Genomic DNA, 22,746 nt, shown 5'->3' on the forward strand with positions numbered 1-22,746 from the left:
AAACAAGAGAATGCTATGGAATATCTGATACAAATATACGAAGACGAAGGACGTGATCTCTTAAGGGATTCGATGACAACGAGATTACAAGAATTTGGTGAGAGAAAAAAGAACCAAGGTACAAAATGCACATGAATTCAACTTAATTAAGAGACAAATTTGCTAACTAACAAATACTATAAATTTAAGGTTGAAGATTGAAAATATCTACTTTGAAATTCACGTAAAACTTGTTCGCCGTGTTTAAAGTTTAGCATGACTTCAATGTGGAAAACGCACTCTTTTTTAACGCTTATGCAAAGTAGCTAATAACTTTTCGTTTAGTTACAAAAACTAGTCTTAGTTTTTGTTTTTCCATTTTGTAAAACAATACCCTCATGATATGAGTAAAAGACCTGGGTGAGATGTCCCGTGTAAGAGTTTTTTAGAGCCATTCTTATCAGAACTCATTGCTTAAATAAGTGGTTGCAATATGTTTATTTGTTGTTTTGTAAGTTATTTTTCACAAATTGTATCTGCTATCTGAATCGTTGGTGCAGTAGGGAAACTCCAGCACTGCTATTTATTTATTATTTGACTATTTAGCTACAATATATTACTATATTACTCTACCTATAAATGGAATACTTTTACTTCTATTCCAGAATTGCAGCTGCATGAATGGAAATACAATGATAAATCGACAAAACATAAAGAACAGTTCTTAAAATTAATTGAGTATGGGAAAGACCCTAATCTTGAGGTTAAACATGTGGACGATGTACGTGTAATTTTCTCAGAAGAGTTTTTACTTGGCAAAGGAAGTGATGGAACCCGTGTTTATCTTGGACTAGGAAAGGATGGTTACGGTAAAGCAGTGAAACAAATTCTTCGTGATACTTATTTGGCACAGCATGAAAAAGAAGTTTTTAATCAAATCAATGCTAAGAAGTCGGATTATGTGCTAAATTATTATTGCTCGAGACAAGATACAGGAACAGAATATGTCTATTTGATTTTCGATCTATGTGAAGAATCGTTGGAGGATTTTGTGCTATCCGAATCAAATAGTTTAGATTATCTTCAAAAATCCCTTCCCGACATTTTGAAGCAAATATTGAACGGCTTAGCTGATCTTCACAGCGATCCACGTCCCATTCTTCATCGAGATTTGAAACCTTCCAATGTTCTCCGAGACACACAAGGCAAATTTTTGATAGCCGATTTTGGTATTAGTCGATTTTTGAAGAATGGCTCTCAGACATATGTAAGCGATGCTAATAGGGGAACTCAGCATTGGATTGCTCCTGAATCTTATATTGTTGATAAAAAAATATTTGATAAAGGACGTTACAAAACAAAGTCTGATGTAATGGTAGGTATTGGGTTGTTACTATTTGCAAATTGTACATAAATTTAATTTTTACATTTTACGTACTCTGTTATGTTTAATTTATTTTAGAATGCAGGAATGGTGGCTTACTTTGTTGCAACAAAAGGAAAACATCCTTTTGGTACTAAAGTATGCATACTTCAAAATTTGTTGGATGGAAAACCTGTTGGCTTGAAGGAAATCAGTAATGTCGAACTAAATGATCTTCTTTCATGGATGCTACAACATAAACCCGAACTCAGGCCATCTGCAAAGGAGGCTTTAAAGCACCCTTATCTACTATCTGATGAAGAAAAGTTTGACTTGCTCTGTGAAGTTGGGAATCAACCCGAGATAAAGATACCGCATTTAGAACATCCTCTCAGCCCAGATGTCCATGAACAGTTAAATGGTCTAAACAATTGGAAGATCCGTCTCATTCATGAATTCGATGATCATTTCAACAAGAAACTCTACGACTCTACATGGTTAGGATGCTTAAGATTCATACAAAACGTTGATCAGCATTGGCATGATGAGCATCGTACAAAACTGTTACCATATATCAAGGAAGACAGCTATAAAGAGTATTTTGTACGGGTTTTACCAGAGCTTCCTCTTCTGGTGCACAGAATCATGAGGTTAAACGAATGGATCTCAAGACCTGATATGGAAAAACGTGCTCTTGGTAAGTTACAGCCATAGAAGTAATTCTTCAGTTGTAACGATATTGCTAAATTATATGCATTTTCCCTTGGTAACGTCGGAACATAATAGGGTTTTCTACTTGTTTGCAAAAGCAATTTTTTCTCGTGAATCGAAAAAATAGTCTCTTTCCTAATGAATTCTTTGCATTGCTTGTCCGGAGCTTTTGAAGTGCTTCTGTTTCTCAGGTTCAAAAAATGCAATTTATTTTAAGAGGATTTTTGGTCATAACTTTTTAACATTCAGATACTAAAATTCATATTTTATGTTAATGTGAAAAGGATGTGTTTTATCCATTGCAGAATTGCTCAATATAGTATAGCAGACCTAGCGTTTGTCAAAATGAATTATAGATGCTCAATTTTAAATTCAAAATATGTTCAAACCAAAACTATTGGATTTGAATTTCAAAAAATTAAACTTTATCAATGGACTTGCCTCTATGTATTTGGAAATGGAAATATATCCAAGCATGAGCTGCAGCAATTTATTTTGACGTACCCTAGATCCGCCACTGGCTTTATTGAGTTAAAGGTTGGTATAGTCATGCAATGAACTAATCGTGGAACGTCGATTATTGCGCGTGAATTGTATGATGACCAACTCATTTCTACCGGAGTAAATGTTATTTCCATGTCAAAGTAAAAACATCCGTGTTTTCTCATCCAGAAAAAAAACAGCAATGTTATATGTTATGTGATATTGCCAAAACAAATAAAACTGTGAATTGATGAATTTATCAGTCCTTTTTTAATCTTTCCTGATTTGTACTTCTCCTTTAAGTTCAAGAATTGTTGCGTCGACCATGGAAATGTTTTGATAAATCAATAATACATAAGAAAAAGTTTAAAAAGATGGAGGAATATGGACGCAAACATCCAGAAAAAGTTACACTGCTCAGTGAATTGCGTGTAATTTTCATGAAGGAGTTTTTGCTTGGCAAGGGAAGTGATGGAACCCGTGTTTACCTTGCCCTGGGAAACAATGGTTATGGAAAAGCAGTAAAGCGAATACCCAAAGATAGCGGCAAAGAATTTGCAAATCGCGAAAAAGAAATTTTGAATGAGTTGAATGCAAAGCGTTCAAATTATATTGTGAATTTTTGGGATTTAAAAGAGAACATTGACGAAGAGTATTCGTACATGATATTAGATTTGTGTGAAGAATCGTTAGAGAGTTATGTGAAATCTTCTTCTTTGCAAGATCTTCAAAAAGTCGTTCCTAAAGTTCTTATTCAGATCTTAAATGGTCTAGTTCACCTTCACAGCCGTGAGCGTCCTATTCTTCATCGGGATTTAAGACCCTCGAACGTTCTTCGAGATGTACAAGGAAATTTTTTAATCGCTGACTTTGGTATAAGTCATATGTTATCTGATGAAACTTCGACACATCGGAGCATACAAAGAGGAGCTAAAAATTGGATAGCTCCAGAGTCATATGACGCATCAGATGCATCAATTAATAAAGTTCGTTACAAAAAAGAGTCTGACATTATGGTAAGTTCTTGAAGTAGAACTAGAGGTCCAACTACAGCTCAATGTTTTATTTGCATTTAATTAAATATTGGTATTTGGTAGTGATAATGATTTTACCTCAATTTTTTTCTTTACCTCGATTGCATCGTCATATAGTGTCAACCTATAAATTTGATTAAAAATAAATAAATTTTTGTTAATCATGTTACAGTTACAATTGTATGTTCCTTATTTAGATTGCTTTTAATACATATATATGGCCACAATTCAATTTGGAGAACATTTTTTAAATTTTTTTAAGCTGCACATTTATTGTTGAGTTCTGCAAGTCGCAAATAAATTTAATCTTTAAGGTTTTAGTATCCACCACTGACTGTTAATGACAATTTTTTATTGAAAATAGAATGCCGGAATGGTGGCTTATTATGTTGCAACAAAGGGAAAACATCCTTTTGGAACTGAACGGTTTTCACTGGACAACATTTTGAATGGAAACCCAGTTGGATTGGTCGAAATCAAGGATGCCACGTTCAAAGACCTTTTATCGTGGATGCTACAGTTAAAACCCGAAGACAGGCCATCTGCCGATAAGGCTTTAAAACACCCTTATCTACAATCAGACGAAGAGAAATTTAACATGCTGTGTGATATGGGGAACCAATTGGAGGTGAAACATTCACAAAGTCAAAATTCTCCCACTTCAGACGTTCATAAGCAGTTGTATGGTTTCACAAAATGGAAGAAGCGTATTGATGATGAAGTCGTCAAAGATTTGATCAACTTTGAAGTAAACGACAGTATAAGAACTCTAAAGTACGAGTCTACATGGGCAGGATGCTTAAGATTTATACGAAACGTTGACCAACATTGGCAAAATAAGCCTCGTCCGCATCTATCACAACATGTGAAGCAAGGCAATTATAAAAAGTATTTCCTGCAACGTTTTCCTGAACTTCTTCTTCTGGTGCACAGAATCATCAGGTATATCGAAAGGAAATCCACTCCAGATCTGGAAGAACAATTTGGTGGTAAGTTAACCATTAAAATATTTCTTTTTCATCAATGATGTAGCTAATCAATCTCTAAAATCGCTAAGTGTAAAAAATGCAACCTAGTCAGTCAGTTATTCCGGTTATACAGTCGAAGTGTAAATTTTCTGCGTTTGATTTGTCGCGATATGTTTGTTCATATTAGTGCATCAAAGACTGTCATGAACAAGTTAACCATTTTAAAAATTTTATCTCCAGCATCCCCTTTGACGGTTTGAAATGGTAAAAACGCAAATATGTTTTAACATATACTAATATTTATATGGAGATAGACAAGGAGTAAGAGTTTGCAGGGACGGCCAAGCAACATTATGAAGTGCGAGGCTAAGTCTTCACTTCTACTATGGTGTCTTGAAAAACACCTCTAAACAACGACTTCGGCTCAGCCTAAATATATTTTTTGCAAAAAGGCGGCTTCAGTTCTCCCAGTCCCCCCAGGCTGTTAACGTTAGTGCAAAGCTTATGATTAACTGTAAGGATTTCTACAGTTAGACAAAGTATGACCCTCACACTCCAAAAAGTGTTTATCTTGTTGATAAAGTTTTGAATGTTCCAATATCAGCAATGTACATGGCAATGAATAATGAACATTTCCTAAGAAATTTGTCTCCACAGGGGCAATACTTCCTAGTAAATATGGTCCCACTTGGGAAATTTGGCCCCTTTACAAACTTTAACATCTATTTCAAAAACGGTGAAATTTTTTTCATAACCAAGATCACAGACGATCTAACATAATACAAGTTATGTAGATTTATACATGACTCATTGAACCTGTCTTGTTCAAACAAAGAACATATGCTTTGTTACTTTTATATGTTTTTAATCGTATTATATTTTATTGCTTATGTTCTCTAACGGTTTCATCAAAATTAGAACTTTACGAGTTTTTTGTCTCTGTATTGACGTATCATATGTAAATGAAAAAACAATTTTTATTCTTTATATTGCAGGAGAAATCAATCGAGGTTAGTAGCTATGTTCGTGCAATAAAGTAAGGACGAATATTTTTATAGATATCACAATAACAAACGGAATATATTAAGATAAATTTTCTTTCCTCAACAAGGCGAAAGTTAATATGAAATATTCATATGATTCTATCCTTCTTGGTTCTTATGTATTTAGTACATGGATATTTATGGTTGTTTAAGGCAGTCTATATCCAATGAATTATAAATTACAGGTATATTATAAGTGTGAGTGTGAACTTTCTTTTCATTGTTGCAGGTTGCTCCGTGTTAGATGAAGGTTGGTATACTCATGCTATATACATAATATCAGTGCTTTTAAATAATGCATAAATAAAATAACAAATAGTTGTCTAAAGAGAAAGATAAAATGCTCCCTTCAAGAAAGAAAAATTCAAAATATAATTCATGTGATGATCATCCTTTGGTTATTGAATTTTTTTTTCACTGCATTAACCCCTTTTTTACCAATAAACTGTCGTAAATTGACAACTGTTGATGAGCGCTTCGAGTACCGGTATCAATTCAAAAAAAACGTTGCATACATGTGTAGAAATACTGTGTAGTCGGTTTCCTGTTGCGCATGTAATCCACTGCTCGTCAGTGGATAAAATTTTCTCAATAACATTTTGATAGAACTATACAATGCCGGCAGTTCTCTTAGACTACAATTGACGTACCTATGTTGAATCTGTCAAATCTTTAAATGTACATCGCACAAAGCAAATGTAAAGCTAGGCTTGCATCATATGTTTAAATTCATTTTCATTAAGAATCGTTTAAACAATAGTCATATTGATTTTCATTGAAGTAGATTTGAGTGTAGATATGTACGTTTATGTTGGATGTCTGCAAAATGTTTTTTGTATCTGTAACTAGGTCTAATTTATTTATTTAATATTTTAATTAATTTTCATCAATTTAACACAATTATTGCAATCGTGACCTTCAAACACGGTTTTACGTTATTTGTTTTTAATATGGTTATGTACTTATACGTTGCTTGAAAGTGATGCATGAAGCATGAAAACGTTGCAAAACAAAAAGCATACAAATATTAATATTCATAAATGCGCAAAAAGCACTTCTTATCAAGGCATTTAGCTAACATCGCGGATCTTTCGTACTTTCGGTTTGACTTCATAATGTTAATTGTTTCTTCCAAACATACACAATACAATTTGCTTTATACTAATCTTGACGGTATACGCACTTTACTACAGACACCATGAGATTTTAAATGGTTTGTCTCGTTCCTTAAGCCATGCGTATTTAAAAAGCTCAGTTCTGTTTCAGGTATGACGTCATAATTGCAGATATCGAGAATTATCCGCATGTAGTTGACCAATCACAGCAGAGAATGGCCACATAGTGAATTATAATAGCTATTATTATATGGCAAGCGTCACTTCCGGCAAAATGGCGCGCTTTGATTGACTCAGAAACATTTTTGCCGGTCCATTATTTTCCCGTAATCGACCACGGTCGAAAACGCGTAATTTTAAAGTCGAATGTAAACAAAGTTTGTAATGCAAACAGCAAAAGGCAAAATAAACGAAACAAAAAACCATTTACGAATGTGATTCGAAGGAAATGCACTTGGAAAACAGTTAAACTATCCAAAAACGATACAATTTGAAACGATTTATTTTTTATGGGCGAAAACTAGAAAAGTGAAAATCAACCCGTAAAAACAGCAAGGACGAGAAAGAAAACAAGCTTCGTTTCATGTCAAATAATGCCATATAATAATCCTTTTAATAACCTCGCTTTCTCGGTCTTTACTGAGAAATATCAGACCTCTGTCTTTTTGTACAAACATCGCCCTACGGGCTCGGTCTGTACAAAAGGACATCGGTCCGTTATTTCTCCGTAAAGACCTCGCGCTCGGTTATTTAGGGCTTAATAACGCGCATGATTGGTAGATGAATTTGTCATTATTGTATGATCATCATTATTCATTCTCGTTTCGCTTGTGTTTCTTCTCCTAAAGAGCCCAATAAATTGTTTTTAAAATTTTAAGTTATTCGTCGCTAACTAAATTTTTTTAATTTGAAAATAATGTGCAACGAATCGTTTAGGTAGCGTGTCATGTGTAAATGTTATACTATTGTTTTTATTTTTTTATTTTTTCATTATGCAGACGAGAAGTCAAAAGAACTTTCAAAAATAACAAGAGAAAGTTTTGGTGGACCCTCAAAAGAAGGTAGATACCACGTGTTTACCTTGTACTTTTGCACCTTATAACGAAATGGAAGGTGGACACTTTGTCGTTCTTAAATGGATAGATAGACGTGACGATCTCGAAGTTTTGTTATTACTTTTATGTTTTGTCTAATTTATCTTTAGGAAAGACGACAGAAAAAACACCCAAAAGGCGATTCTTCTATCCGTCAAAAGATTGCGAGGAAAAAGGTAAACATGTGCATGCTTATATTTTCATCATCATACTCATGTTGACTGGCTTTTCAAAACATCATTTTCTAGGAGTGTATTCTACCTTCTATTTCTCGTCATTGCGGAGAGGTAATGATGAGTGAAATAGCTCACTAAACAACACCTTAACCGTAATGCTAAGTTTTGTAATAAACATTCATGTTGTGATGTAATGTTTTATAATTGTATTTTCCGGCTGCTTTAGAAAAGCTTCATTCGACATATCAATCCGATGTTAATGTCAGTAATGTCGACAATGGTATCATGACTTCTAATTCAGAAAATGGTAAGTAATAAAATTTTGTTAACAAACATTTACTCAAATATCTATACACTACCATTTTGAACGTTCAATTCAAACAAGACTGCATTGCAACTTATAATTATTGTTTCGAAAGATACGTAAGTGACTTTTGTGAGATAAATGACTGCAGTTAATCTCTTTTAATCAACCGGAAGTGCAAACCAGACTTTATTACTTACACATTTTTTATAATACACTATGTAAAGTATTGTCCACTGCAAACATCTTTTTTTTAAAGAAAAACGTTGTCATTGCTTTCAAATGTTTTGTTTGATATAATTTCGTTTACTTTTTTGTCAATAGTTTTAGATTCTCGAAGATTATCAATCGATCATTTAAACTGTGAGGCTTATCGCCAGCTATGTAATAAACTAAACTATGAAATGGGAAACAAAGATTGGAGGGAACTAGCTGGAAAAATGAATTTCACAGCTGGTGAGGTTAGAGACTTCTCAAGAGAACGGAATCCTGCTGATGCGTTGCTTCAACACTGGAAGACGACAAGCATTAACCACGATGTTCCTGCTTTGATCAAATTGTTGAAGGAAATAAAGATAAACGATCTAGTGGATTTACTGGAATCATACCAAGACGATTATCAGTAATTTAAAATATCAGTCATCGTTTGTTACACCACGTAAATATTACTTACATGAACAATTTTTATCATTGTTTAGGAATACTTTTACCAGCATTACGTCATTGGTAAAAGATCAAACAAGTGACAGTAGAGGTAACCAAGAGTGAAATAACTAACGAGTTAATACTTTAATTTTGAAGCGATGTCTTGACTGTTTAGTAATAAACATATTATACCTGTAATGTTAAATATTTGTATCGTTTTGCCTTCTAAAGAAAGGAAATCTTTGCCATATCAATCTGATGATAAGGATAGTAATGTCGACATTGATATCATGACTTCTAATTCAGAAAGTGGTAAGTAATAAAATTTTGTTAACAAACATTTACTCAAATATCTATACATTACCATTTTGAACGTTCAATTCAAACAAGACTGCATTGCAACTTATAATTATTGTTTCGAAAGATACTTAAGTGACTTTTGTGTGAAAAATGACTGCAGTTAATCTTTTAATAAAACGGGAGTGCAAACCATGCTTTATTACTTACACATTTTTTACAATACTCTATGTATAGTACTGTCTACTGCGAACATCTTTTTTTTAAAGAAAAACGTTGTCATTGCTTTCAAATGTTTTGTTTGATATAATTTCGTTTACTCGTTTGTCAATAGTTTTAGATTCTCGAAGATTATCAATCGATCATTTAAACTGTGAGACTTATCGCCAACTATGTAATAAACTAAACGATGAGTTATATCGCATGGATTGGAAAACACTAGCTGGAAAAATGAATTACTCATCTAGTAAATCATATCAAGTATTGTTTGAACATATAATTCAAAGTTATATATGTATAAATATGTATAACTTTGAATTACATTTAGACAATATACTTGATACAAAAACAGACGTACGTATTTTCATGTTATTTTTATGGTAGACGATGAAAGAAGTTTGGGTAAACTTCCAAAAACAGGTAGACAAGTCTTTTCAATATATGTTTACATGATGCTGATTTTTGATGATTCACGTAAACTACGAAATCTCATTTATCTTTTTTTGTTTTCCATAATGATGTATTTAATGAAGTACACCAATCTTCATCTTCTAATACAAAGGGTAATGCGCATTGTTGATAGTCATTGATGAAATTTTATAACTCTGTTGTTTACTTTTATATTTTGTCTGATTTATCTTTAGGAAAGAGAATACAAATACCATTTATTAGACAGCTTTTCATTCGAAGAACTAAACCCAAGGGAAAAGGTAATCCTGCGCGTGTTATCTACATGAGAATTAGTAGATTTTTCAAAAAAAAATTGTTAAAGAAATCTTTGGGACAAGCTTTCAAAAGAGTACGAGGAATATCATTTTTAAACTAGAATACCTGCGTCACTCACAGATTTATCTTTAGGAAAGAGGACGACGAAAACACCACCCAGATTGCATGACGAGGAAAAAGGTAAACATGTACATGCTGACATTTTCATCATTCTGTGAACTCACGTTAACTGATGCGCATGTTATCTACATGAGAATTAGCAGATTTTAAAAAAAAATTGTTAAAGAAATCTTTGGGACAAGCTTTCAAATGAGTACGAGGAATATCATTTTTAAACTAGAATACCTGCGTCACTCACAGATTTATCTTTAGGAAAGAGGACGACGAAAATACCACTTAGATTGCATGACGAGGAAAAAGATAAACATCTACTTGCTGATATTTTCATCATTCTGTGAACTCACGTTAACTGATTTTTCAGAACCACAAATTCCAAGAATAGATTTTTTCATCAGTTGTCAAGAAAGTGACAGGAGAGGTAATGAATAGAGAAAATGTTATGTTGAAACTTGAGTTCTTATATAACACATTAGAATGTTAGTTTTAGAAATATTATGATTGTAAAAGAAGTATATAGCCATGCTGTGCATTACAAGTCGGTGTGAGGGGATTTGTATTTCCGGAAGAATCTTCATACGTTGCAAACTGCATCTTTTTCCCGAGCTTCAGTTGTGTGTAGACTCCTGAATGTTGGACTTGCATATATCTCAAAAGTGTATTTTTTTAATACAGGATTGGGGTGGAGGTTGTGAACTAAGTTTGAAAATATTATAGACATTAAGACTTGATGATTTAGAGGAAGTAAAAGTCGTAACAAGTTTTCGTTAGGTAAACCTTCGGAAGGATCATCATTATTCATTATCATTTCGCTTGTGTTTCTTCTCCTAAAGAGCCCAATAATTTGTTTTTAAAATTTAAAGTTATTCGTCGCTAACTAAGTTTTTTTAATTTGAAAATAATGTGCAACGAATCGTTTAGGTAGCGTGTCATGTGTAAATGTTATACTATTGTTTTTATTTTTTTATTTTTTCATTATGCAGACGAGAAGTCAAAAGAACTTTCAAAAATAACAAGAGAAAGTTTTGGTGGACCCTCAAAAGAAGGTAGATACCACGTGTTTACCTTGTACTTTTGCACCTTATAACGAAATGGAAGGTGGACACTTTGTCGTTCTTAAATGGATAGATAGACGTGACGATCTCGAAGTTTTGTTATTACTTTTATGTTTTGTCTAATTTATCTTTAGGAAAGACGACAGAAAAAACACCCAAAAGGCGATTCTCCTATCCGTCAAAAGATTGCGAGGAAAAAGGTAAACATGTGCATGCTTATATTTTCATCATCATACTCATGTTGACTGGCTTTTCAAAACCACATTTTCTAGGAGTGTATTCTTCCTTCTATTTCTCGTCATTGCGGAGAGGTAATGAAGAGTGAAATAGCTCACTAAACAACAACTTAACCGTAATGCTAAGTTTTGTAATAAACATTCATGTTGTGATGTAATGTTTTATAATTGTATTTTCCGGCTGCTTTAGAAAAGCTTCATTCGACATATCAATCCGATGTTAATGTCAGTAATGTCGACAATGGTATCATGACTTCTAATTCAGAAAATGGTAAGTAATAAAATTTTGTTAACAAACATTTACTCAAATATCTATACACTACCATTTTGAACGTTCAATTCAAACAAGACTGCATTGCAACTTATAATTATTGTTTCGAAAGATACGTAAGTGACTTTTGTGAGATAAATGACTGCAGTTAATCTCTTTTAATCAACCGGAAGTGCAAACCAGGCTTTGATACTTACACATTTTTTATAATACTCTATGTAAAGTATTGTCCACTGCAAACATCTTTTTTTTAAAGAAAAACGTTGTCATTGCTTTCAAATGTTTTGTTTGATATAGTTTCGTTTACTTTTTTGTCAATAGTTTTAGATTCTCGAAGATTATCAATCGATCATTTAAACTGGGAGACTTATCGCCAACTATGTATTAGACTTAGCGACAAAATGGAAGACAAAGATTGGAGGACACTAGCTGGAAAAATGAATTTCACAACTGGTGAGGTTAGAGACTTCTCAAGAGAACGGAATCCTGCTGATGCGTTGCTTCAACACTGGAAGACGACAAGCATTAACCACGATGTTCCTGCTTTGATCAAATTGTTGAAGGAAATAAAGATAAACGATCTAGTGGATTTACTGGAATCATACCAAGACGATTATCAGTAATTTAAAATATCAGTCATCGTTTGTTACACCACGTAAATATTACTTACATGAACAATTTTTATCATTGTTTAGGAATACTTTTACCAGCATTACGTCATTGGTAAAAGATCAAACAAGTGACAGTAGAGGTAACCAAGAGTGAAATAACTAACGAGTTAATACTTTAATTTTGAAGCGATGTCTTGACTGTTTAGTAATAAACATATTATACCTGTAATGTTAAATATTTGTATCGTTTTGCCTTCTAAAGAAAGGAAATCTTTGCCATATCAATCTGATGATAAGGATAGTAATGTCGACATTGATATCATGACTTCTAATTCAGAAAGTGGTAAGTAATAAAATTTTGTTAACAAACATTTACTCAAATATCTATACATTACCATTTTGAACGTTCAATTCAAACAAGACTGCATTGCAACTTATAATTATTGTTTCGAAAGATACTTAAGTGACTTTTGTGTGAAAAATGACTGCAGTTAATCTTTTAATAAAACGGGAGTGCAAACCATGCTTTATTACTTACACATTTTTTACAATACTCTATGTATAGTACTGTCTACTGCGAACATCTTTTTTTTAAAGAAAAACGTTGTCATTGCTTTCAAATGTTTTGTTTGATATAATTTCGTTTACTCGTTTGTCAATAGTTTTAGATTCTCGAAGATTATCAATCGATCATTTAAACTGTGAGACTTATCGCCAACTATGTAATAAACTAAACGATGAGTTATATCGCATGGATTGGAAAACACTAGCTGGAAAAATGAATTACTCATCTAGTAAATCATATCAAGTATTGTTTGAACATATAATTCAAAGTTATATATGTATAAATATGTATAACTTTGAATTACATTTAGACAATATACTTGATACAAAAAACAGACGTACGTATTTTTCATGTTATTTTTTATGGTAGACGATGAAAGAAGTTTGGGTAAACTTCCAAAAACAGGTAGACAAGTCTTTTCAATATATGTTTACATGATGCTGATTTTTGATGATTCACGTAAACTACGAAATCTCATTTATCTTTTTTTGTTTTCCATAATGATGTATTTAATGAAGTACACCAATCTTCATCTTCTAATACAAAGGGTAATGCGCATTGTTGATAGTCATTGATGAAATTTTATAACTCTGTTGTTTACTTTTATATTTTGTCTGATTTATCTTTAGGAAAGAGAATACAAATACCATTTATTAGACAGCTTTTCATTCGAAGAACTAAACCCAAGGGAAAAGGTAATCCTGCGCGTGTTATCTACATGAGAATTAGTAGATTTTTCAAAAAAAAATTGTTAAAGAAATCTTTGGGACAAGCTTTCAAAAGAGTACGAGGAATATCATTTTTAAACTAGAATACCTGCGTCACTCACAGATTTATCTTTAGGAAAGAGGACGACGAAAACACCACCCAGATTGCATGACGAGGAAAAAGGTAAACATGTACATGCTGACATTTTCATCATTCTGTGAACTCACGTTAACTGATGCGCATGTTATCTACATGAGAATTAGCAGATTTTAAAAAAAAATTGTTAAAGAAATCTTTGGGACAAGCTTTCAAATGAGTACGAGGAATATCATTTTTAAACTAGAATACCTGCGTCACTCACAGATTTATCTTTAGGAAAGAGGACGACGAAAATACCACTTAGATTGCATGACGAGGAAAAAGATAAACATCTACTTGCTGATATTTTCATCATTCTGTGAACTCACGTTAACTGATTTTTCAGAACCACAAATTCCAAGAATAGATTTTTTCATCAGTTGTCAAGAAAGTGACAGGAGAGGTAATGAATAGAGAAAATGTTATGTTGAAACTTGAGTTCTTATATAACACATTAGAATGTTAGTTTTAGAAATATTATGATTGTAAAAGAAGTATATAGCCATGCTGTGCATTACAAGTCGGTGTGAGGGGATTTGTATTTCCGGAAGAATCTTCATACGTTGCAAACTGCATCTTTTTCCCGAGCTTCAGTTGTGTGTAGACTCCTGAATGTTGGACTTGCATATATCTCAAAAGTGTATTTTTTTAATACAGGATTGGGGTGGAGGTTGTGAACTACGTTTGAAAATATTATAGACATTAAGACTTGATGATTTAGAGGAAGTAAAAGTCGTAACAAGTTTTCGTTAGGTAGACCTGCGAAAGGATCATCATTATTCATTATCATTTCGCTTGTGTTTCTTCTCCTAAAGAGCCCAATAATTTGTTTTTAAAATTTAAAGTTATTCGTCGCTAACTAAGTTTTTTTAATTTGAAAATAATGTTCAACGAGTCGTTTAGGTAGCGTGTCATGTGTAAATGTTATACTATTGTTTCTATTTTTTTATTTTTTTATTTTTCATTATGCAGACGAGAAGTCAAAAGAACTTTCAAAAATAACAAGAGAAAGTTTTGGTGGACCCTCAAAAGAAGGTAGATACCACGTGTTTACCTTGTACTTTTGCACCTTATAACGAAATGGAAGGTGGACACTTTGTCGTTCTTAAATGGATAGATAGACGTGACGATCTCGAAGTTTTGTTATTACTTTTATGTTTTGTCTAATTTATCTTTAGGAAAGATGACAGAAAAAACATCCAAAAGGCGATTCTCCTATCCGTCAAAAGATTGCGAGGAAAAAGGTAAACATGTGCATGCTTATATTTTCATCATCATACTCATGTTGACTGGCTTTTCAAAACCACATTTTCTAGGAGTGTATTCTTCCTTCTATTTCTCGTCATTGCGGAGAGGTAATGAAGAGTGAAATAGCTCACTAAACAACAACTTAACCGTAATGCTAAGTTTTGTAATAAACATTCATGTTGTGATGTAATGTTTTATAATTGTATTTTCCGGCTGCTTTAGAAAAGCTTCATTCGACATATCAATCCGATGTTAATGTCAGTAATGTCGACAATGGTATCATGACTTCTAATTCAGAAAATGGTAAGTAATAAAATTTTGTTAACAAACATTTACTCAAATATCTATACACTACCATTTTGAACGTTCAATTCAAACAAGACTGCATTGCAACTTATAATTATTGTTTCGAAAGATACGTAAGTGACTTTTGTGAGATAAATGACTGCAGTTAATCTCTTTTAATCAACCGGAAGTGCAAACCAGGCTTTGATACTTACACATTTTTTATAATACTCTATGTAAAGTATTGTCCACTGCAAACATCTTTTTTTTAAAGAAAAACGTTGTCATTGCTTTCAAATGTTTTGTTTGATATAGTTTCGTTTACTTTTTTGTCAATAGTTTTAGATTCTCGAAGATTATCAATCGATCATTTAAACTGGGAGACTTATCGCCAACTATGTATTAGACTTAGCGACAAAATGGAAGACAAAGATTGGAGGACACTAGCTGGAAAAATGAATTTCACAACTGGTGAGGTTAGAGACTTCTCAAGAGAACGGAATCCTGCTGATGCGTTGCTTCAACACTGGAAGACGACAAGCATTAACCACGATGTTCCTGCTTTGATCAAATTGTTGAAGGAAATAAAGATAAACGATCTAGTGGATTTACTGGAATCATACCAAGACGATTATCAGTAATTTAAAATATCAGTCATCGTTTGTTACACCACGTAAATATTACTTACATGAACAATTTTTATCATTGTTTAGGAATACTTTTACCAGCATTACGTCATTGGTAAAAGATCAAACAAGTGACAGTAGAGGTAACCAAGAGTGAAATAACTAACGAGTTAATACTTTAATTTTGAAGCGATGTCTTGACTGTTTAGTAATAAACATATTATACCTGTAATGTTAAATATTTGTATCGTTTTGCCTTCTAAAGAAAGGAAATCTTTGCCATATCAATCTGATGATAAGGATAGTAATGTCGACATTGATATCATGACTTCTAATTCAGAAAGTGGTAAGTAATAAAATTTTGTTAACAAACATTTACTCAAATATCTATACATTACCATTTTGAACGTTCAATTCAAACAAGACTGCATTGCAACTTATAATTATTGTTTCGAAAGATACTTAAGTGACTTTTGTGTGAAAAATGACTGCAGTTAATCTTTTAATAAAACGGGAGTGCAAACCATGCTTTATTACTTACATTTTTACAATACTCTATGTATAGTACTGTCTACTGCGAACATCTTTTTTTTAAAGAAAAACGTTGTCATTGCTTTCAAATGTTTTGTTTGATATAATTTCGTTTACTCGTTTGTCAATAGTTTTAGATTCTCGAAGATTATCAATCGATCATTTAAACTGTGAGACTTATCGCCAACTATGTAATAAACTAAACGATGAGTTATATCGCATGGATTGGAAAACACTAGCTGGAAAAATGAATTACTCATCTAGTAAATCATATCAAGTATTGTTTGAACATATAATTCAAAGTTATATATGTATAAATATGTATAACTTTGAATTACATTTAGACAATATACTTGATACAAAAACAGACGTACGTATTTTCATGTTATTTTTATGGTAGACGATGAAAGAAGTTTGGGTAAACTTCCAAAAACAGGTAGACAAGTCTTTTCAATATATGTTTACATGATGCTGATTTTTGATGATTCACGTAAACTACGAAATCTCATTTATCTTTTTTTGTTTTCCATAATGATGTATTTAATGAAGTACACCAATCTTCATCTTCTAATACAAAGGGTAATGCGCATTGTTGATAGTCATTGATGAAATTTTATAACTCTGTTGTTTACTTTTATATTTTGTCTGATTTATCTTTAGGAAAGAGAATACAAATACCATTTATTAGACAGCTTTTCATTCGAAGAACTAAACCCAAGGGAAAAGGTAATCCTGCGCGTGTTATCTATATGAGAATTAGTAGATTTTTCAAAAAAAAAAAATTGTTAAAGAAATCTTTGGGACAAGCTTTCAAAAGAGTACGAGGAATATCATTTTTTAAACTAGAATACCTGCGTCACTCACAGATTTATCTTTAGGAAAGAGGACGACGAAAATACCACTTAGATTGCATGACGAGGAAAAAGATAAACATCTACTTGCTGATATTTTCATCATTCTGTGAACTCACGTTAACTGATTTTTCAGAACCACAAATTCCAAGAATAGATTTTTTCATCAGTTGTCAAGAAAGTGACAGGAGAGGTAATGAATAGAGAAAATGTTATGTTGAAACTTGAGTTCTTATATAACACATTAGAATGTTAGTTTTAGAAATATTATGATTGTAAAAGAAGTATATAGCCATGCTGTGCATTACAAGTCGGTGTGAGGGATTTGTATTTCCGGAAGAATCTTCATACGTTGCAAACTGCATCTTTTCCCGAGCTTCAGTTGTGTGTAGACTCCTGAATGTTGGACTTGCATATATCTCAAAAGTGTATTTTTTTAATACAGGATTGGGGTGGAGGTTGTGAACTACGTTTGAAAATATTATAGACATTAAGACTTGATGATTTAGAGGAAGTAAAAGTCGTAACAAGTTTTCGTTAGGTAGACCTGCGAAAGGATCATCATTATTCATTATCATTTCGCTTGTGTTTCTTCTCCTAAAGAGCCCAATAATTTGTTTTTAAAATTTAAAGTTATTCGTCGCTAACTAAGTTTTTTTAATTTGAAAATAATGTTCAACGAGTCGTTTAGGTAGCGTGTCATGTGTAAATGTTATACTATTGTTTCTATTTTTTTATTTTTTTATTTTTCATTATGCAGACGAGAAGTCAAAAGAACTTTCAAAAATAACAAGAGAAAGTTTTGGTGGACCCTCAAAAGAAGGTAGATACCACGTGTTTACCTTGTACTTTTGCACCTTATAACGAAATGGAAGGTGGACACTTTGTCGTTCTTAAATGGATAGATAGACGTGACGATCTCGAAGTTTTGTTATTACTTTTATGTTTTGTCTAATTTATCTTTAGGAAAGATGACAGAAAAAACATCCAAAAGGCGATTCTCCTATCCGTCAAAAGATTGCGAGGAAAAAGGTAAACATGTGCATGCTTATATTTTCATCATCATACTCATGTTGACTGGCTTTTCAAAACCACATTTTCTAGGAGTGTATTCTTCCTTCTATTTCTCGTCATTGAGAGGTAATGAAGAGTGAAATAGCTCACTAAACAACAACTTAACCGTAATGCTAAGTTTTGTAATAAACATTCATGTTGTGATGTAATGTTTTATAATTGTATTTTCCGGCTGCTTTAGAAAAGCTTCATTCGACATATCAATCCGATGTTAATGTCAGTAATGTCGACAATGGTATCGTGACTTCTAATTCAGAAAATGGTAAGTAATAAAATTTTGTTAACAAACATTTACTCAAATATCTATACACTACCATTTTGAACGTTCAATTCAAACAAGACTGCATTGCAACTTATAATTATTGTTTCGAAAGATACGTAAGTGACTTTTGTGAGATAAATGACTGCAGTTAATCTCTTTTAATCAACCGGAAGTGCAAACCAGACTTTATTACTTACACATTTTTTATAATACACTATGTAAAGTACGAAAACTTACACAGGGTGTATGAAAAACTGAACAGTTAGGAAAACTTACACAGGAAGTATGAAAAACTGAACAGTTAGAACAACGTACACAGGGTATATAAATAACTGAACAGTTAGGAAAACTTACACAGGCTGTATAAAAACTGAACAGTTAGGAAAACTTACACAGGGTGTAAAAAACTGAACAGTTAGGAAAACTTACACAGGGTGTATAAAAACTGAACAGTTAGGAAAACTTACACAGGGTGTATAAAAAACTGAACAGTTAGGAAAACTTACACAGGGTGTATAAAAAACCGAACAGTTAGGAAAACTGACACAGGGTGTATAAAAAACTGAACAGTTAAGAAAACTTACACAGGGTGTATAAAAAACTGAACAGTTAAGAAAACTTACACAGGGTGTATAAAAAACTGAACAGTTAGGAAAACTTACAGGGTATATAAAAAACTGAACAGTTAGGAAAACTTACACAAGGTGTATAAAAAACTGAACATTTAGAAAACTTAAACAGAGTGTATAAAAAACTGAACAGTTACGAAAACTTACACAGGTTGTATAAAAAACTGAACAGTTAGGAAAACTTACACAGGTTGTATAAAAAACTGAGCAGTTAGGAAAACTTACACAGGGTGTATAAAAAACTGAACAGTTAGGAAAACTTACAGGGTATATAAAAAACTGAACAGTTAGGAAAACTTACACAAGGTGTATAAAAAACTGAACATTTAGAAAACTTAAACAGAGTCTATAAAAAACTGAACAGTTACGAAAACTTACACAGGGTGTATAAAAAACTGAACAGTTAGGAAAACTTACACAGGGTGTATAAAAACTGAACAGTTAGGAAAACTTACACAGAGTGTGTAAAAATTTGAACAGTTAGGAAAACTTACACAGGGTGTATAAAAAACTGAACAGTTAGGAAAACTTGCACAAGGTGTATAAAAAACTGAACATTTAGAAAACTTAAACAGAGTGTATAAAAAACTTAACAGTTACGAAAACTTACACAGGGTGTATAAAAAACTGAACAGTTAGGAAAACGTACACAGGGTGTATAAAAAACTGAACAGTTAGGAAAACCTACACAGGGTGTATAAAAACTGAACAGTTAGGAAAACTTACACAGAGTGTATAAAAAACTGAACAGTTAGGAAAACTTACACAGGGTGTATAAAAAACTGAACAGTTAGGAAAACTTACACAGGGTGTATAAAAAACTGAACAGTTAGGAAAACTTACACAAGTTGTATAAAAAACTGAACAGTTAGGAAAACTTACACAGAGTTTATAAAAAACTGAACAGTTAGGAAAACTTACACAAGGTGTATAAAAAACTGAACAGTTAGGAAAACTTACACAGGGTGTATAAAAAACTGAACAGTTAGGAAAACTTACACAGGGTGTATAAAAAACTGAACAGTTAGGAAAACTTACACAGGTTGTATAAAAAACTGAACAGTTAGGAAAACTTACACAAGGTGTATAAAAAACTGAACAGTTAGGAAAACTTACACAGGGTGTATAAAAAACTGAACAGTTAGGAAAACTTATACAGGGTGTATAAAAAACTGAACAATTAAGAAAACTTACACAGGGTGTATAAAAAACTGAACAGTTAGGAAAAATTACACAGTGTGTATAAAAAACTGATTATTTTTCATTTTTCTTCTCGAAATTCTATTTTTTTAAAAGCTTGTTGTTTTAGATACATGTATATTTTGTCTTTACTATAAATATCAGGAGATTTTTGTTTTCATTAAAGCAGACCTTGCGAGGTCTGCCAAAATGCATTGATCATTTAATTTATCTTAATGTTGGTTTTCAATAGTTCTTTTTAAAAACATATACCAAGGTTATAGTTGTAATTTACCATGGTAAATATGCTCTTCAAACCAGTATTTAGTTTTCTTACCTTAACCAAGGCTTTGTTTTATATAACTTAAAAATTGTACTGTTTTCATTGTTATGTTTTTATGTATAATCATGAAATATCCTTATGTTAATTTTGTTTATGGTTGTTTATGCCTGGTTATGTTCACTATATCCAAAGTTGCTTCATTTTAAGAAGTTATTCGTCTGTTATATGTTATGAGTTTATGAACAATAAGATAGTCATTTTGACCTATAATGTGTAAGTTGAAAAATAATGTGTAAGTCTTTTTTCTGTTGCAGATGATTTTCCTCGACTTGATGGTTAGTATGGGCGTGTAATTAACTATTGACGAATGCTTATTGATAATGCATAAATGAAAAACAGTTTTGTAATGTGAAAGTAAAATTTACTCACATTTTTATTGCTGTCTTGCATGTGTTAAACAATCTTTATATAATCTCTCACGTTTTTTACGTTTGCCCATAAATCAGCGCAGCACTTTTTAGGAGTAAAGGATATATTTTAAATTTACGTTGATGCAACTGAAGTATGATTGTTACTTGACGTTTTATTTTGTACTTTCTTTCTCCTCTCGTTTGCCCAGGAAACATTCTGTTATTTGAGTTTGTTCGTCTCTAAGTATTAAAATTTTACAATTTTAAGATGTGTCAGTTAACTTATTTAACCAATTACTTTTACAAAGTAGAGTTATATGCTGGTTTGTTTGGTATCATATTTGGTATTATTATTCACTATGCAAGCAATGTTGAATAGAAACGTTGCTTCTTAAATAACTCCTATTTTAATATTTTTCACTGTTATATGTTATTTATTGTAACTTTTCATCTTTTCCTGTAAACAATAAAATACACATATTGCATGCCCAGGCTTGCATTCATGTGTTCAAAAATCAATGTAGGTTTTTTTATACTCTAGTACTGTCCCACCGTTAAATACATTTAAACAAGGGGAAAACAACTACTAGTTATTATATCGTTCGACACTGTACATAAATGTAATATAATCATTAAGTTGAAGACAAGTTAATTTTTTTTACATTCACACAACGAAAATACAAATGGTGCGTTAAAATTTCTATTTTGTATATTTCTCTATCCGCTGGTTTATCCAGTAAATATTCAAATATGGGTTTGTATGGTTATGCATGTACGGCAATATAAGGATGTATTAGTAAAGAATAGTTTTATTAGTAAAAGTTATTTTTTCCCTTAATAAGGTAAGGCTCAAAAAAACATTCACATAACCAACATTCTTTTTTGCAAAATCAAACATTATTTTCATTACGAATTGATTTGCATTAATGCAACTGAAATAGCTACAATATGTTTCGTGCATTTCAGGTGTAGACCTTCATGTATGTAGATGAAATTTTAAATTTATGTTTACTCCTCCCTAAGTTTTAAAATTTTACGATTTTAATTATGTGATAACCTGTGAATTTATGATAAGACGTTTTCCCTGTTTATACAATTCTATACTTTTCATCAAAAACATCTATCCTGAAAACCATTTTTTTGAAAACGGTCTTTTAAATCAATTAGTTATTTTCTATTTTTTAAAAATGTATTTTTTACCTCAATTGCTTGTCTCTAGACTATAACTATAGGTACCAAATGTATTCCACAAAAAAAAGGGTTTTAATGTTTTTCTCCATTTCTGCCACTTAATAAACGTAGGAGGCATTAATTTATTTGTCTTTTGCAACTGCATGTATAACTTACATTGTACTAATGATAAAATTTGTTTCGTTTACAATCATGTTTAGAAGTAAGCATAATTCAATTTTTTATAATGAAATACCTATATTAAGCCACACGTTTTTAACGGTTCTTTTTGCACTTCCCTGTTAAGTTCTAAATCAGATATATCTTGTGTAAAAGTAAA

General features: G+C 32.0%; 1 protein-coding gene across 1 annotated transcript in view; it reads left to right on the forward strand.

The window, feature by feature from the left end:
- The window catches only part of LOC124438771, a 134,078-nt gene that overhangs the window by 99,483 nt on the left and 11,849 nt on the right, over positions 1–22,746 (forward strand). The window contains exons 6-52 of the mRNA XM_046988969.1: positions 645–1,354; positions 1,442–2,039; positions 2,840–3,552; positions 3,935–4,559; positions 5,534–5,548; positions 5,811–5,831; positions 7,695–7,757; positions 7,901–7,966; positions 8,039–8,077; positions 8,193–8,273; positions 8,595–8,892; positions 8,969–9,024; positions 9,147–9,227; positions 9,816–9,851; positions 9,965–9,994; positions 10,076–10,141; positions 10,290–10,337; positions 10,639–10,695; positions 11,258–11,320; positions 11,464–11,529; positions 11,602–11,640; positions 11,756–11,836; positions 12,158–12,455; positions 12,532–12,587; positions 12,710–12,790; positions 13,382–13,417; positions 13,531–13,560; positions 13,642–13,707; positions 13,856–13,903; positions 14,205–14,261; positions 14,831–14,893; positions 15,037–15,102; positions 15,175–15,213; positions 15,329–15,409; positions 15,731–16,028; positions 16,105–16,160; positions 16,283–16,363; positions 16,949–16,984; positions 17,098–17,127; positions 17,209–17,274; positions 17,427–17,474; positions 17,536–17,592; positions 18,160–18,222; positions 18,366–18,431; positions 18,504–18,539; positions 18,655–18,735; positions 21,141–21,161. Coding sequence (XP_046844925.1) covers positions 645–1,354; positions 1,442–2,039; positions 2,840–3,552; positions 3,935–4,559; positions 5,534–5,548; positions 5,811–5,831; positions 7,695–7,757; positions 7,901–7,966; positions 8,039–8,077; positions 8,193–8,273; positions 8,595–8,892; positions 8,969–9,024; positions 9,147–9,227; positions 9,816–9,851; positions 9,965–9,994; positions 10,076–10,141; positions 10,290–10,337; positions 10,639–10,695; positions 11,258–11,320; positions 11,464–11,529; positions 11,602–11,640; positions 11,756–11,836; positions 12,158–12,455; positions 12,532–12,587; positions 12,710–12,790; positions 13,382–13,417; positions 13,531–13,560; positions 13,642–13,707; positions 13,856–13,903; positions 14,205–14,261; positions 14,831–14,893; positions 15,037–15,102; positions 15,175–15,213; positions 15,329–15,409; positions 15,731–16,028; positions 16,105–16,160; positions 16,283–16,363; positions 16,949–16,984; positions 17,098–17,127; positions 17,209–17,274; positions 17,427–17,474; positions 17,536–17,592; positions 18,160–18,222; positions 18,366–18,431; positions 18,504–18,539; positions 18,655–18,735; positions 21,141–21,161 — 5,712 coding nt within the window. The remainder of the gene's footprint in view (positions 1–644; positions 1,355–1,441; positions 2,040–2,839; positions 3,553–3,934; positions 4,560–5,533; positions 5,549–5,810; positions 5,832–7,694; positions 7,758–7,900; positions 7,967–8,038; positions 8,078–8,192; positions 8,274–8,594; positions 8,893–8,968; positions 9,025–9,146; positions 9,228–9,815; positions 9,852–9,964; positions 9,995–10,075; positions 10,142–10,289; positions 10,338–10,638; positions 10,696–11,257; positions 11,321–11,463; positions 11,530–11,601; positions 11,641–11,755; positions 11,837–12,157; positions 12,456–12,531; positions 12,588–12,709; positions 12,791–13,381; positions 13,418–13,530; positions 13,561–13,641; positions 13,708–13,855; positions 13,904–14,204; positions 14,262–14,830; positions 14,894–15,036; positions 15,103–15,174; positions 15,214–15,328; positions 15,410–15,730; positions 16,029–16,104; positions 16,161–16,282; positions 16,364–16,948; positions 16,985–17,097; positions 17,128–17,208; positions 17,275–17,426; positions 17,475–17,535; positions 17,593–18,159; positions 18,223–18,365; positions 18,432–18,503; positions 18,540–18,654; positions 18,736–21,140; positions 21,162–22,746) is intronic.

This window comes from Xenia sp. Carnegie-2017, unplaced genomic scaffold (assembly GCF_021976095.1).
Source record: "Xenia sp. Carnegie-2017 unplaced genomic scaffold, XeniaSp_v1 HiC_scaffold_19, whole genome shotgun sequence".
Classification (NCBI taxonomy): Eukaryota; Metazoa; Cnidaria; class Anthozoa; order Malacalcyonacea; family Xeniidae; genus Xenia; species Xenia sp. Carnegie-2017.